At 49.3% G+C, this 15,544-nt stretch overlaps 1 protein-coding gene across 1 annotated transcript in view; it reads left to right on the top strand.

The window, feature by feature from the left end:
* Nucleotides 1-234: 234 nt before the first annotated feature.
* NTN1 (netrin 1) overlaps nt 235-15,544 on the top strand; it is a 185,510-nt gene continuing 170,200 nt past the window's right edge. The window contains exons 1-2 of the mRNA XM_032617341.1: nt 235-381; nt 839-1,920. Coding sequence (XP_032473232.1) covers nt 903-1,920 — 1,018 coding nt within the window. The 5' untranslated portion in view covers nt 235-381; nt 839-902. The remainder of the gene's footprint in view (nt 382-838; nt 1,921-15,544) is intronic.

The raw sequence follows: 15,544 nt of genomic DNA, 5'->3' as shown, positions 1-15,544 counted from the left end.
CCTCCGCCCCCCACTCCTTGCGCGAGTGGCGGCGGCGGCGGCGGCGGCGGCGGCGGAGCCTTCGGGGGCGTGCGTGCGTGTGTGAGTGCGCGCCAGCCAGCGGGAGTGTATGTGCGCCCCGGGCGCGGGCTGGGCGGCACTCGCACCGCGGCGGGAGCGCCGGGAGCCGGGCGGCCGCGTCGTCACTCGGGCGGGAGAGGCGGCGGCGGCGGCCGGGCCGGGGCTGGGGCAGCGGCGGCCGCGCCGGGCATGGAGCTGGCAAGCCCGCGCTGAGGCAGGGCGCTCCTGCTAGCAGCCAGCGAGAGGCTCTCCGCCGTCCGGCGCGCGGGCTCCCCGGCCGGGGCCGGGCAAACTTTTCTTTCTCTTTTGCCCTCTCCTGAGGTAAAGTCCCGAACGCGGACTCGCCGGCGGGGGTGCGATATGGGACAGCTGAGCGGGACCCCGGGCTGCGGGAGGAGGGGGCGCGGGCCGTGCGGGCTCGGGGGGCCCCACGAGCTGTCCTGCGTCCGAGTTTGGGGTGCTGGCAGGCCGGCCGCGGACGGGCGGACGGGCGCGGGCCGGACCCTCGGGCGGCGTGGAGGCGGCGGCGGGGAAGCCGAGCGGTGGCCCGCGGCCCCGGCTCGCCGCCGGCCGGGAAAGAGAGGCGCGGGTGGTGCGGGCTTGGGGCCCCCGGATTCGCCTGCCCCCCCGGGACGCGGGGGAGCGAGGCGGGAGTTCGTTCGGCCGCGGGCTTGGTGCGGGGGAAGCCGGGCACTCGCCCGCGCCCCCGCTCGCCGCCCCGCCGGGGGGTGGAGGGCGCGGGGCGGCCTGGCTGAGCGCGGCTCCTCTCTCTCCGCAGGCGCCTTCTGCGGCGGGCGGACCGACTCCTCGGCGCGGCGGGGCCGGGGCAGGCTGGACGCAGCATGATGCGCGCAGTGTGGGAGGCGCTGGCGGCGCTGGCGGCGGTGGCGTGCCTGGTGGGCGCGGTGCGTGGCGGGCCCGGGCTCAGCATGTTCGCCGGCCAGGCGGCGCAGCCCGACCCCTGCTCGGACGAGAACGGCCACCCGCGCCGCTGCATCCCGGACTTTGTCAACGCGGCCTTCGGCAAGGACGTGCGCGTGTCCAGCACCTGCGGCCGGCCCGCCGGGCGCTACTGCGTGGTGAGCGAGCGCGGCGAGGAGCGGCTGCGCTCCTGCCACCTCTGCAACGCCTCGGACCCCAAGAAGGCGCACCCGCCCGCCTTCCTCACGGATCTGAACAACCCGCACAACCTGACGTGCTGGCAGTCCGAGAACTACCTGCAGTTCCCGCACAACGTCACGCTCACGCTGTCGCTCGGCAAGAAGTTCGAGGTGACCTATGTGAGCCTGCAGTTCTGCTCGCCACGGCCCGAGTCCATGGCCATCTACAAGTCCATGGACTACGGGCGCACGTGGGTGCCCTTCCAGTTCTACTCCACTCAGTGCCGCAAGATGTACAACCGGCCGCACCGTGCGCCCATCACCAAGCAGAACGAGCAGGAGGCCGTGTGCACCGACTCGCACACCGACATGCGCCCGCTCTCGGGCGGCCTCATCGCCTTCAGCACGCTGGACGGGCGGCCCTCGGCGCACGACTTCGACAACTCGCCCGTGCTGCAAGACTGGGTCACGGCCACCGACATCCGCGTGGCCTTCAGCCGCCTGCACACGTTCGGCGACGAGAACGAGGACGACTCAGAGCTGGCGCGCGACTCGTACTTCTACGCCGTGTCCGACCTGCAGGTGGGCGGCCGCTGCAAGTGCAATGGCCACGCGGCCCGCTGCGTGCGCGACCGCGACGACAGCTTGGTGTGTGACTGCAGGCACAACACGGCCGGCCCGGAGTGCGACCGCTGCAAGCCCTTTCACTACGACCGGCCCTGGCAGCGCGCCACAGCCCGCGAGGCCAACGAGTGCGTGGGTGAGTGGGGCACCGCGGGGACGCGGGCGGCGGGCGGGGACCCGGGCGGCTGCTCCCGGGCCTCGCGACCGAAGGTTCCCGAGGATCGCCCGCTTCGTTGATGTGGTGGGGATGGTGGGAGGCGCGTACGTGGAAATCCTGCACCGCGGAGCGCAGAGAGCTGGTCCGCTCGCGCTCGTGGCGCCGGCCGTGGACGCTCGGGTTTGCGTTCACTGCGCTGTGCGAAGCCAAGATGCGGGGAGAGGGCTTTGCAGAACATTTGCCGACCGGTCCCCCTAACCCCAGATCCAAAGGCACACACTCTGTGCCTTCCCCTCAGTTTGGCGGGACCCTGGCGTCCACCTCCGCCCCACCCCCCCTCCCCTAGGGCTGCAGCTGCGCGCGCTGTTGGGGACCCCGGCCTGGTTCCCGGGAAGTTCCAGCTCCACGACCACAGATCCCTTGGGAGATGGCAAAGGGATTTGCAGTTTGGGGCCAATTCGGTACACGACGACTATCACTCCTGCGTCATCCATTCGTCTTTTATGGTTTGAAAATAGATATATATTTTTCTTTTGGACAGCCTGTTTGTGTTAGCAAAAGAATGATGTGATTTAAATTAATTACTATCTACAGATTACAAAAGAGAGTTCACTAATTATTTTAAACTAATTCAATCCCGCTCCAAAAAAGAAGTATACCAGATTTTTTTGTTGTTGTTAGCGTCAGGGTTCGGTGAAATTAAACAGTTCCGAATTAACTAAGGGCCCAGATTCTCGATTTCATGGGGTTTCAGTTCCTGAAAGAGAAATCTGACAAAACCGGCACTGGTGGATACTGTTGGGTTGGAAATGAGGCTTTAAAAAAAAAAAAAACAGGAGGGGAAAGGTAGTAAGACCATACTCTGCTTTTCCAGTATGAGATGTAAATGCCCAAATCTCATGTTTTATTTTAACAAAAATCATCAAGGTCAGTGGTCGGTATAGTTGGTCAGTACGCCCTTGGGTGTTCATCTTTCGTGGAATATAGATGTTTCCTCCCCCTCCCCCCAGCCCCACACAGCTGGTGTGAGTCTCTTCAATTGCTTCGGCCTCTGAGGCACATTACAAAGTTCGCTGGTCCCCACAAACACACGTTTTGAGGTCTGGTTCTGATTAATTGTGTCATGTTGTTGTCGAATAGTTTGTGCCTCATGACTGTGGATGTAGACTTTTGGAATGGAAAACATGTTTTGGAGAAGCCCGGTCGGCGCTAAGGCCCAGGCAGGCGTCCTGGTCTGAAGAGGGCTGTTCTCCTGTTGCGTGGCGGGGCCTCCATCTTTGCACTCCAAGTGTACACTTTTGCAGACCTAATTGTCCTTCTTCCCCCTCCTTTAAGGGACGGAACTGGTTGCCTGTTGGAAGAGACTTTTCAGGATTCGGTGGCGAGATAGTGGTTACACCCCGGCTTAGTCGTCTTGGAGAATTAAAACTCCTTTGATCTGCTCCATTCCTTCAGAACTGTTGGTTTTTCCCATTTCTTCTCTTTCTTCTCCCCTTTCCTCTTTTCTTTTCTTCCTTTTGTGCGTAAAAACCTTTTATTGACATTTAAAAGGCCTCCCAGGGTTTTGCTATCAGTTTTAGTATGTATGTGCATATGAAAGATAACTTCTCATTGTCACCAGCAGGGTCTGATTGGAAAAAACACAAGTGAATACATCGAGGCAGATAAACTGGCTCTGACGGTAGCATTTTACTGGCCTGAAGATTCCTCTTAGCAGGGGTGGTATTGTTTGGATACCACCCACCCCCATCTCTCCCTGTCAGTTTCTGTAACCCGCAATTGTTATAACAATGGCCATGTACTTGAAATAATTTCTATAGTGGAGGATTTTGTCTTTTGACCAAAGCACTAACTGTGCACAAATTGGATTGACCGGGTTTTTTTTTTTTTTTTTTAAACCAAATTGAGCAATCAACATATTAACTAACGTAATTAGTAAGCCTTTTTGTTCAAAAAGTTTAATTAGGCCTAATAAGTACAGAATCTACATGACAAATAATCGCCTAGCAATATTTTCTGGTTTTTACTGAAGTTATTTTAATTCTCAGTAGTTAAAGTATCTTTAAATCTTGCCAATTATTCAGTCATCTCATAAAAGCCAAGCCAATTCAACGATGTTAAAGTTATTTATAGTTTCCTTTTTGAATAGATGTTCTGATACCTTGTAGATATAGCCTCGGGAATGTCAGGTTGACTTCCCATAAAGTCTTAATTGAAGTCTTAGTGATTTTTCCATCATTCCGCAAAAGAGAAAGCCAGCAAAGACAATTTAGAAGTGATTTACAATTAAAGGTCGAGCTTTTTATGAAAAGGCCCTGAAGTGGAGATATGTGAATGAATTAGTATTTGACAGGTGTTCTGAGACACTACAGGGCACTGTGCTAGGAAAAGGCATTAATGAATCCTTCAAACACTAACTTTTGTACTCTCAGCAGCTCGGATTTTTTTCCCCAACATAATCCCATCTTGTGAATTTCACACTGTTGACATATTAAGTCAAGCTACCCAGATTATTTACAACTAAGGCAAAGTATATTTTTAATTCTCAAAATGAGTTTTGATTAAAAATGAAGCATTATCACGGTCTTCGCCTTTCTAAAATAAAAAGACATGACATAATAAAGTGGCATCGTTCCCTAGGTTAACCCTCTAATCCCTGCTCCCTCCCCCAGTCCTAAAACTTGGAAAAAAATCGATATTATTATTTGACTAAATGGTTCTACACAGGGCTGAGGTGCTTTCGGTTTACTAAGAAATGCATATATCCTATCGGTTTTCTTTGGTCCAGCTTTCTTTTTGGGGTTGTTTCAAGGTTAAGTTCTCTGTGGAATAAACATGAACTTTTGTAAGGTCCAATTTTATTTTAAATGCAATTTTGGACTTCTTCCGGAGAAGAAAAAACCCAAAACAATATGAAAGAGAAGACTATGTATAACGTTACGGCCTCGACAGCTCTCCGTGGAATAACTAAATACTTTCTTCCGCCCATATGTATCAGCAGCGTTCACATGCTCTTACACACATGTGCATTTATATTCATTGTGTAAAGAAGCATCCATGCATGGTGGTGGGGGGGTGTACATTCAAGAGAAAATGCATGAACAGTTTTAAACCACCTGGGTTGCTAGGCCCTTTTACCCCTCTTCCTTTTTTTAAAAAAAAGAGCATCTGAAGACCATATTGTGTTTCATAAATTATTGACATCAGTTTTAATCAGTGTCCCCCTGACGTCGGAGCTGTGTTAGTATTTAGTGCCTGACGAAGCATGCTGTTTAATCTTACTGTGGGGATGTCAGCATGAACCCCTGCCTGGTTTGTGACAGGGTGAGCTTATGAAAACTCGTCTTGCGCCTCACTCTATGACTTGGCGTTGCCCAGCTGAAACCCAAAACCCACACAAAAGATGTCTCTGCGAGATGAACACCGTGCTGGGCTGGCCTCCTATGGTCATGGGTACCTGCAACATAATGCTCGTAATTGTTTAAACATGGCTTTGGGAAGGGGTTCCTCAGGCTGTAAATGGCTCTGGTGCTAGGGCCTACCATCATCTCCCCCGGCAGGAGAGGGAGGTTTATATGGGAGGCGTTGCCCTGAGAAATCTAATGCCCCGGTAAAGACTCCTGCAAAATCAGAAGGCTAAAATGATTTGCTGCTCACTCTGGTACGTAGGGATAGATGAGTGAATGCTTTTATAGTCCTAGTAATTATTGTAATTATTGTCATAATAATTACATAATGTAGTCATAATGTTAATTATGATTAACCCTCAATAATCATAATATTAATTATGATTAACCCTTGAGGACTTATTTTTTGCCAAACACTCAGATTAATTTAGTCATTTAATCACTGTGACTATGCTAATAATAGGCCCTATTATTGTCCTTATTTTACAGAGGAGGAAACCATAACCGAGAGATATTAAATGGTTTACCCAAAGCCATATAGCTAGTAGGTGGTGGAGCTAAGACTCCAGTCAGATGCTTTATGCTTGGTTTTATTGCATCCTCTGTGCTGCCTCCCCGTAGAACGGATGGATGGATAAATGAACGGCAGTTACATGCACAGGCCGACCTCAGAGATACTGCGGGTTCAGTTCCAGACCGCGGCAATAAGGCAAGTCACACGAACTTCTCGGTTTCCCAGTGCCTGTAAAAGTTGTTCACGCCGTACCGTAGTCTATCAAGTGTGCAATAGCATTATGTCTAAAAAAGTGTACATCCCTTAATTAAAAATTACTTCATTGCTAACAAATGCTGACCATCGTCTGAGCCTTCTGCGAATCATAGTAGTAACATCAGATCACCGATGACAGATCACCACAGCACATAACAATAATGAAAAAGTTTGAAATACTGCAAAGAATTACCAAAATGTGACACAGAGGTATGAAGTGAGCAAATGCTGTTGCAAAAACAGCGCCAATAGACCTGCTCGAGGCTGGGTTGCCTCACACCTTCAAGTTGTAAGAAACACAATATCTGCGAAGTTCAATAAAGCAAAGTGCGGTAAAGTGAGGTCTGCCGGTAGAGGAGAATTCGAGATTAGTCAGAACAGCCTGTTACCTAGCAAGCTTGTTACCTCTTGCTAGAATTGGAGGTGTGTTGTATCTTATGACGTTATGTCATATATCATACTCATTTATTATGTTCATACATACATAAGTATGAAACTGTATATAAGAAGTCGTCCTTGATTATAGCCATCAGGCCTAGTGGGAGCTGGGAGTTGTTTTTTTTTTTTTCTTGCGGTACGCGGGCCTCTCACTGTTGTGGCCTCTCCCCTTGCGGAGCACAGGCTCCGGACGCACAGGCTCAGCGGCCACGGCTCACAGGCCCAGCCGCTCTGCGGCATTGTGGGATCCTCCCGGGCCAGGGGCCCGAACCCGCGTCCCCTGTATCGGCAGGCGGACTCTCAACCACTGCGCCACCAGGGAAGCCCGGAGCTGGGAGTTTTTAGGAATGTAAGTGAAGAGGGTTTAAGCACCTTTGTGTGGGTTCTCAGCGTGCACAGGTGTTGCTTATGGCCAAGTCTTTCTTTCTTTTCTTTTCTTTTTTTTACTTTTTGGCCACGCCGAGCAGCATGTGGGATCTTAGTTCCGGACCAGGGATCGAACCTGCACTGGAAGCGCGGAGTCTAAACCACTGGACCTCCAGGGAAGTCCTGGCCAAGTCTTTCTTGATTTCAGGGCCCATGATCCCTCTCAAAGGTGGTGGAACAGAGCTCGTAATCAGAAAATCCTTTCTAAGAAGCCCTTCTCCTTTGTCCCTAGTGTTCAGTATCCCCTTGTTTCTCTGGAACACACTGAAAAAAGTCTAGGAAGTGTCTAGGGAGTGTTGTTAAAGAGGGGGGTTTAGTGGCGTATCCTGGTTGCCGGCGTGGTGCTGGTCGGTGCCGGGCATGTGTGTCAGCGGCACAGGACTGTCATTTATCGCTGTTGGCCCCGTGGCGGCTGGAGTGAGGGTCTCTGCTGGGGTCCTCATTAGCACCTGGTGGGCCCGGAGGCTGCTCCCCGCTCTACCCAGAGAAGCCAGACAGAGCCGTGTCAAGGTGCACCTTCTGGGGTGCGTCTGTGCCTTTCCAAGGCTTTGCCAAGGTCTCCTTTGGCCCTGCCCAGACTTCTCCCTGACTTCCTTCTCCTGTAGAAAAATGAGATCCTCGGAAAAGTATTTGAGACTTTATGGCCAGAGTAAACATTGGAAAGGCAGTGGGTTGAAATTCAGATGTTCCCTGGAAGGAATCCCCTCATTTTCTGCTCACAGCTGGTATCGATATTTCCTTCTTGAGATGAGTTGTGCTTTTCATTAAGTAAATTTTTTGTCTTGGGATTAAACCAACATTGTATTCTTAATAGACTTTTATGTTTACACTTCAAAAGTCCACTGGGTTGTTATTCGTGTTATCTTGATGGCTTCCACAGCGTCTGCTATGCACACTGGCCTCACCAAAATAAATGGCTCTCTAGGGAACTGGATTATAAAACGGTCTTATCTGTCGATGCTCTAGTACGGGTATTTTGTGAGCCAGTATTTTTTTTCTTCTTCTTCCTTTCAGAAGTGGTAATCATACCTTGGGTTTCTGCAGTGCCTTTCATTAGAGGAAGACTGGAGGGCTCAGAGAGCTTTTGAAATGCTCAGGTTTTAAGCCTAATACTTGCAGAGTGGCCTACAGCATTTTGCCTGTCATCTGGAAAGACACACATCAGCCCTTGTGGTCTCCGAAGCCTCGGAAGATGTGGCATTGGTTTGGGCGGCCCAGGAGTTAGAATGCCTGTCCGGGGGGTGTTGGGTTGCATCCTGAAGGCAGACCACAAACCCCTACTAAGTGCCAGGCATCGTACTAGGTGCTTTACACGTGCTTTATGTCAGTGAATCAGATTTCCACAAAGGAAGCCTTTCGAAACCCGATGTCGCCGCCACCAAAGGGCAGTTTTTACACAAACAAAACTGAATGTAGACGGGGTACATCTTGGCTCGTTCAGTGGCGCTGTTGCATACACAGAGAGCAAGGGGTATCAGTGGCACTTGTTTTGAGGGCTGATCACATAAAAGCCGTGTCCTATTGTAACCATCTCCGAGGGATGGTTCCGAACGGTGCCTGAAATCATTGAGCTGCCTGCGACAGTCCTTGGACACAGGGCTATTTGCCTCCACGCTGTCTGCTGTCTTGAGGTTTGATGTGTACAGCACGTGGGGAGTTCAGGATCACATTTCTGTAGCCTTATTTCAAAAATGTAGCTCTATTATAAACTCGGAATTAGATTTTCATTTGCCTTTGGAACATTATGTAATTTATGTGAATTTCCCCTAAGTCAGAAGGCAGAGACCCATTCCACTTGTCAGTTCCTTGCCTGTAGAGATAATACTTCCTTCCCATCCCCAGCTCCTGGGAGGCCTTGGCTGGCTGTGTGTTCAGCCCTGACTATATTATTTTGTGCCAGTTCTGCTCTCTGACAGAGAGAAGGGACTGTGGTCATGGGATGGATGAGAAGTGAAATGCCTCTTGTCCGAGCCTTTTCCAACATTTAAGCGCCTGCCCCAATCCTCCTTTGCGATGGATGTTTCTATCTGCTGCATCCACTGGCACTCAGAGAACAAGGGAAGACGTCATCAAGGAGACAGGTGTACCAGTCGTTCAGAAGTAGTGCCAAGGAATGGAGAAGGAGAGCCTTTGCCTCTGGCGGGGTCATTCCTGGAGATCCTGAGTCTTCTGCCATCAGGGTCATTGTATTAGCTAGAGGTAAGGTTATAATCACGTTGCAGTGCATTTGTGCATATAAAGACGATCCAGAAGAAAGATTTCCCTGTAGGTATGGCGGGCTTCTAGGTTATTTGAAGGGGTGAGTGGTTTTTCAGAGGTCAAAGTAAATTTGTTGGGTGAAAACCTTGAAAGGTAGAAACTAACACTGAGAGGAACAGAAAGGTCACTATATCAACTGATAATCAATGAACCCTCCCAACTCAGCCTAGAAGGAGGCTCTAGAAGTCTGTCTCTGTGGGGGATTCAGGACTAGCCTATGTAAGATGTGCAAGTTATCAGCCTTCTGTGCAGGTGGTCCAGTTTTAGTTGAGGGCCCATTCATGCCCCTTCCTGGCTGGTGCTATGGCTAGATTTTCTAAATTTTCCCCGGTCCTTTACTGCCTCCAGATAAGAGAGATTTTTGGTTGTCATGTCCAATTTTTCACACATTCCAGAGGCTCCACACCAAAGTTAGACAATCTGTAGGACCACAGGCACCTTTAAAGGGGCTGGGTTTGAATAAATGAGTGTTAGGTAACAAGGAAATAAGGTAGATTCTCTTTTAGTTTCCTGAGCACCAATATGTTGCATTACGTTCCATATTTGATGGAACATCCCAAAGGGATGGACACTTCCCACTGCCTGATTATGGTTTTTGCGGCTTCTGATTTCATCTGTTCCTGCTTGGAGTGGCTGTGGTGAGTACTTGGCAAACGCATCACCCCTTTCCAATTCTGAAACCAGGGCAGACATCGCTAATCAATCACAGCACTCTTTTCTGCTAAGTCCAGAAATGGTCTTAGGGTATTAGACTCCTTTTCAATATAATACCCTAGGCAGCTGTTACTCCTTAGAGTTAGCCTAGGAGATAAAAACTAAGACAGTTTTGGTCCCGGGAGACCTTCCCCTGCTCCCCCAGCCTGCAGGCAGATAAGTACACTGTAAGTGGACGTTTCTGGAGCAATCAGTGGTCAGGTGACTCTGTTGGGTCTGGGGATGTAAAGCAGTGGGAAGTGATGCCCTCCCCGCAGGTGGGATGCAGTCTCATCGGGCCTGAGGCTCTTCCCACCGGAGAAGTCAGGCCCTGGACCCCACACCAGGTCTGCGTGGCATCGGGAGACAGAACTCTCCACAGGCAAGGGCTCTGCTTACATTTGGGCTGACACAGAAAGTGCTGAACAATAACAGCGCCAGTCCCAGCATGAAAAAGGAAACACATTGTGTTTACAGATACGGAGCTTGGCCTCCGAAACAAGAAAGTACCTTTGGATCGGGTGCCCCAGGGCAGGGCTGTTGGACGGCGGCCCCCCTGCTTTGAGTCCTGCGGCCAACGCGTTTCCTCTCCTCGCAGCTAGACCTCAGAGGTGGGCAGGTCGATCGAAGCCAACTCTTTCTTCCCAGACCCAGCCCTGTCTCACTCCACAGCTCAGACCTGGGGAGAATTCATTGTGAGAAAGTGCTCGACCTGCCCAGCTATCACGAGGAAGGAAATTGCTTCTCACTCCAATCCACAGAAACCCATCGGGCTTAAACCAGGAGTGGGGGCAGATCTGCTATCATTGCTACCCAGACATGCCAGGGGAGAATGGGACGGGACATCCTCTGTATTTCTCACCCCAGTTTGTTGTTGGAACCGAGGTGAGGGAGCTGTTTCTTGTTTTATTTGATTTTATTTATTTTTTTGTATTTTGGCCACGCCGTGCGGCACGCGGGATGGTTCCCCCACCAGGGATCAAACCTGGGCCTCCGCAGTGGAAGTGCCAAATCCTAACCACTAGGCCACCAGGGAATTCCCTGTTTCTTGTTTTAAATTGAAGGTGTCTGCAGAAGAATGTGACCCACGTTGAAGTGAAAAGCAAGCTCTGATTTTCCTGCTGCATAGAAATGGTTCAGTTCTAAAATCAAGATCAGAGAGCACAGCGTTCTACTTAATAATATATGAAATACCAAGATGTGTGTATTAGGCGCTATGGTTGAGAGAACCCACCTCCAGCTTCAGACTGCTTGGGTTGAAGTCCTGGCTCCACCCACCCCTGCAGTGTGACCTTGGGCGTGTTATTGAAGTTCTCAGTGCTTTCAATGCCTTCTGTGCCCTGGGGGGCTCCACTGAAGACCACGCTGGTATATGGGGTACAGTGCCGAGTGAGAGGGGCCCTTGCATTGTGCTAGGGAGGGGGCTCAGAAGAGGGGCATAAGAAGGAGACCCCCGAGGCAGGGTGCTCCTTCTAGACCAGTGGCTTTCTTTTTTCTTTTTACTTAAAAAAAAATTTTTTTAATTGAAGCATAGTTGCTATACAATATTATATAAGTTACAGGTGTATGTATAGTGAGTCACAATTTTAAAGGTTATACTCCATTTGTAGTTATTATAAAATATTGGCTATATTCCCCATGTCGTACAAGATATCCTTGTAGCTCATTTTATAACTAATAATATGTACCTCTTAATCCCTCACCTCTAAATTGCCCCTCCCCTTCCCTCTCCCCACTGGTAACCACTAGTTTGTTCTCTATATCTGTGAGTCTGCTTTGTTTTGTTTCGTTATATTCACTAGTTGGTTGTATTTTTTTAGATCCCACGTATAAGGGATCTCATACAGTATTTGTCTTTCTCTTTCTGGCTTATTTCACATAGCACGATGCCCTCCAAGTCCATCCACGTTGCTGCAAATGGCAAAATTTCATTCTTTTCTATGGCTGAGTAATCTTCCGTTGTATGTATACATATATTTATTCATCTATCTGGTGATGGACACTTAGTTTGCTTCCATACCTTGGCAATTGTAAATAATGCTGCTATGAACATTGGGGTGCATGTATCTTTTCGAATTAGTGTTTTTGGTTTTTTTGGATATATACCCGGGAGTGGCATTCCTGGGTTATAGGGTAGTTCTATTTTTAGTTTTCTGAGAAACCTCTATACTGTGTTCTACAGTGACTGCACCAATTTACATTCCCACCAACAGTGTACGAGGGTTCCCTTTTCTCCACATCCTCGCCGACACTTGTTATTTGTGTTCTTTTTGATGATACCCATTCTGGCAGGTGTGAGGCGATAGCTCGTTGTGGTTCTGATTTGCATTTCCCCGATGATTAGCGCCGTTGAGCATCTTTTCATGTACCTGTTGGCCACCTGCATTTCCTCTTTGGAAAAATTAGACTTGGGGCTTTTTATCAGCACCCTCCCTACTGCCATGCTCTGTTCGAAACATTCTGCAAATATTATCTTGTTTAGTCCTCATAACAGCCTTTTGAGGTGCGTTCTATTATGAGTATAATTAAGTCAGTGTCTTCACTGAAGTATAACGCAATGTACAGAAAAGCACACGAATGCTTAGTGCACAGCTCAGAACTTTTCATGATGTAGACACACCTGCATAACCAGCACCCCAGATGCTGCCGAGGGCCCCTCCAGTCACCACGCCCCTTACCCGCCATGCGTTGAATTGACTGTTTTTGAACTTCACGTAAATGGAATCACATTCTGGCAGCTTCGGCTCAGTAGTACCTTTGTGGTATTTATCCATGGGTAGTAGTAGTTTTATTCGTTTTCATTGCTGTGCTGTAGTGTTCCGTGATACCCACGTGTAAATTTATTTGTTCCATTTACGGTGGATATTTGGGTTGTCTCCACATTTTAACTATTAAAAATAGTGCTGCCGTGGCTGGACTTACCCATGTCTTTTGATACATATGTGAATGCATTTCTGTTAGGGATGTGTCTAGAAGTGGAATCTCGTGCCCTAGGGTAGGTATCCGTTCAGCTCTAGTACATTGTGTTTATCCGTTGGTCACACGTTTTGTAGAAAGCGGTTGTACACGTTTACATTTATGCACCATTTTACAGGTGAAGAAATGGAGGCACACACAGGGTACATGCCTCGCCCAGGGTCTCACAGCCGGCAGTGGTGGAGTTGGGGTTAGAATCTAGGCAGTGTGGTTCTGGCGTCTTGTTTTCCACCACCGTGCCTGTTGGCTGCCTCTCTCTTTCATCTGTATATACCCTGTCAAGGAAAACCGATAATACTGGGGGCAGAGGTGACTTTGGGCCAGTCCCTTCACTTGTCTGGGCCTTGGTTTTCTCTCCTGTAAAATGAGGGGTTGGGCCCCAAAGACCATCTTGAGCACTCACATTTCTGTGCCCCAGTGGACACACCTCCTTCCTGAGGACTTTTCCCAGCTACGTTAGCCACCCCTTCCATTCCCATCTCCACCAGGGGCAGCTCTACAGCGTGAGCGACGTTATTTCCCACCACCTCCATTCCATTGGGGTGCCCTCAGGAGACCGCGCAGGCTCTGATTGGAGGACTCACTTGGGCCTGCCCTTCAGGACTTCCTGGAATTTCCCCATCTTTCACTCACCAGCTTTTACGCTGGGGGGAGGGGGAGACATGGGACCTTCGTTCCATCTTTGCCCTCTGGCATGTCAGCCACCCAGCCTTCTCTCTTCAGTCATGCGTGTTGAGCTGAATGAATGTTCACAGAATCGACTCACTTGTGTAACTAGCGCAGCCATCAAGAAATCAGATACTTCCAGAAGGCCTCTTTATGCCTTTCACGCCGCCACCGCATTGGATAGCCACCATCTTGACTGCTAACACCATAGATTGCGTTTTGCCTGTTCTCGAACGTCACATCCGTGAAATCAGACTGTGTGTGCTCTTCAATACCTGGCTTCTTTTGCTCAGCAGTATTTCCTCATAAGTAGTCTTAATCATAACTTATCCTCTGGTCCTTTTTAGTTTGATGGATGAGCGCAGTTTCCTGGAGGTCCTGATCCTTCTGCTTGTTCAGTCTGCTCACCTTTGCTCATGGTGAATGACTTTCCTCATGTGTTTGGCACTGACTGTGAGCTTTTCTTTATCTGGGATTTTGTGGAATTCCCACGGGTCTGAGTTCTGGCAATGTCCCTTCTGAGTGATTTCGCATTTGATTTTGCCAAACATCCTGGAGGTATCATTGGCTTGGGACCGCTTTTTCCATTAATTAATTATCTTAGAAATTCCTCTATCAAATGAGGAGTATGTATTTTGCCTCCAATCATTTTCAGACCTGGGGTTTCATTTTCTCACTGAAGACTCTTTCTCCCTTTACTCAGGAGTTTTGAGGGGACTTCCCTGGTGGTCCAGTGGTTAAGAAGCCGCCTTCCAATGCACAGGATGTAGGTTCGATCCCTGGTCGGGGAACTAAGATCCCACGTGCTGCAGGGCAGCTAAGCCCGCACACCACAACTAGAGAAGCCTGTGTGCTGCAACTAAGACCCGACACAGCCAAAAAAAAAAAAAAAAAAAAAAATTTGGGTAGAGACACACTTTTGCTGTCAGATTTTTAGTCCCTTTTTCACTTGGGGTGCATTTGGAAGGTCCAGGCTTTTGCCACCTGGATTACTGACCCTAACGGGTCTCCCTGCCTCTATCCTTGTCCCCCAAGCTCCCAGTCTGTTCTTACTGGTAGTTCCCTCTGCCCAGATATCCCAATGGATGGCTTCCCTGACTCCTTCAAATCTTTGGTCAGCTGTCATTCCTCAGTGCAGCCTGACTATCCTATTTAATGATCCTAAAATAGCCCCCTCATCCGTGTCTGTCTGTCACATTCACAAACACACACACTTATACTTCTCGTCACCTTCATCCTGCTCTACTTTCTCCTTTCTTCCCCCCACAATGCTTATATCCTTCTGACATACTATGGGGCTGGCCAAAAAGTTTGTTTGGTTTTTTCCATAAGATCTTACGAAAAACCCAAACGAACTTCTTGGCCGGCCCAATATTTGATTTAGTTATCTATTGTGTTTATTAACTATCTTCGCATCCTGCCACGTGCTCTGTTCTAAGGCACTTGTTAATTTACATAAGGGCAGGAATCCTTGTCTCTTGTTCACAGGGAGCCTGGCATATAGTAGGTGCTCATTAAATATGGTGAAGAAAAAGAATGCAGGGCCTCCTTTCTAACTCCTGGCCTTTTAAGACCCAAGGTCTCATCTCATGTGTGCAGGTGTTAAAAACTCAAGCCCAAAGCCATTAAGGCCTGTCTCCAGGCCTGATAGCCAGTCTTCCTTTCCCCTTATCTCTCTCCTCCTTCCCTTCCCTCCTTACTCACAAACACCCCATGGTTCCTCTAGCACTTGGGGATTTCCTTTTATTGCTTGTGAGATATACCATGCATTACATATTCTTAAAAATTATTTTCATCTAGTATTTCTGCAGTGGTCGGGTATCTGCATTAGCTCAGTATACCTTGTTGCCAGAACTCAAAGTCCTATCTTTTAATCTTCGTCCACCTGGAATTGATTGTGACATATGGTGTGAGGTAAGGATCCCTTTTTTTCCAGCAAACATTTAGCCAGTTATTCAATGACAGTTGC

The sequence above is a fragment of the Phocoena sinus genome, chromosome 20, assembly GCF_008692025.1.
Source record: "Phocoena sinus isolate mPhoSin1 chromosome 20, mPhoSin1.pri, whole genome shotgun sequence".
In the NCBI taxonomy this organism is placed as follows: Eukaryota; Metazoa; Chordata; class Mammalia; order Artiodactyla; family Phocoenidae; genus Phocoena; species Phocoena sinus.
This window is presented reverse-complemented; position numbering and strand designations above follow the sequence as displayed.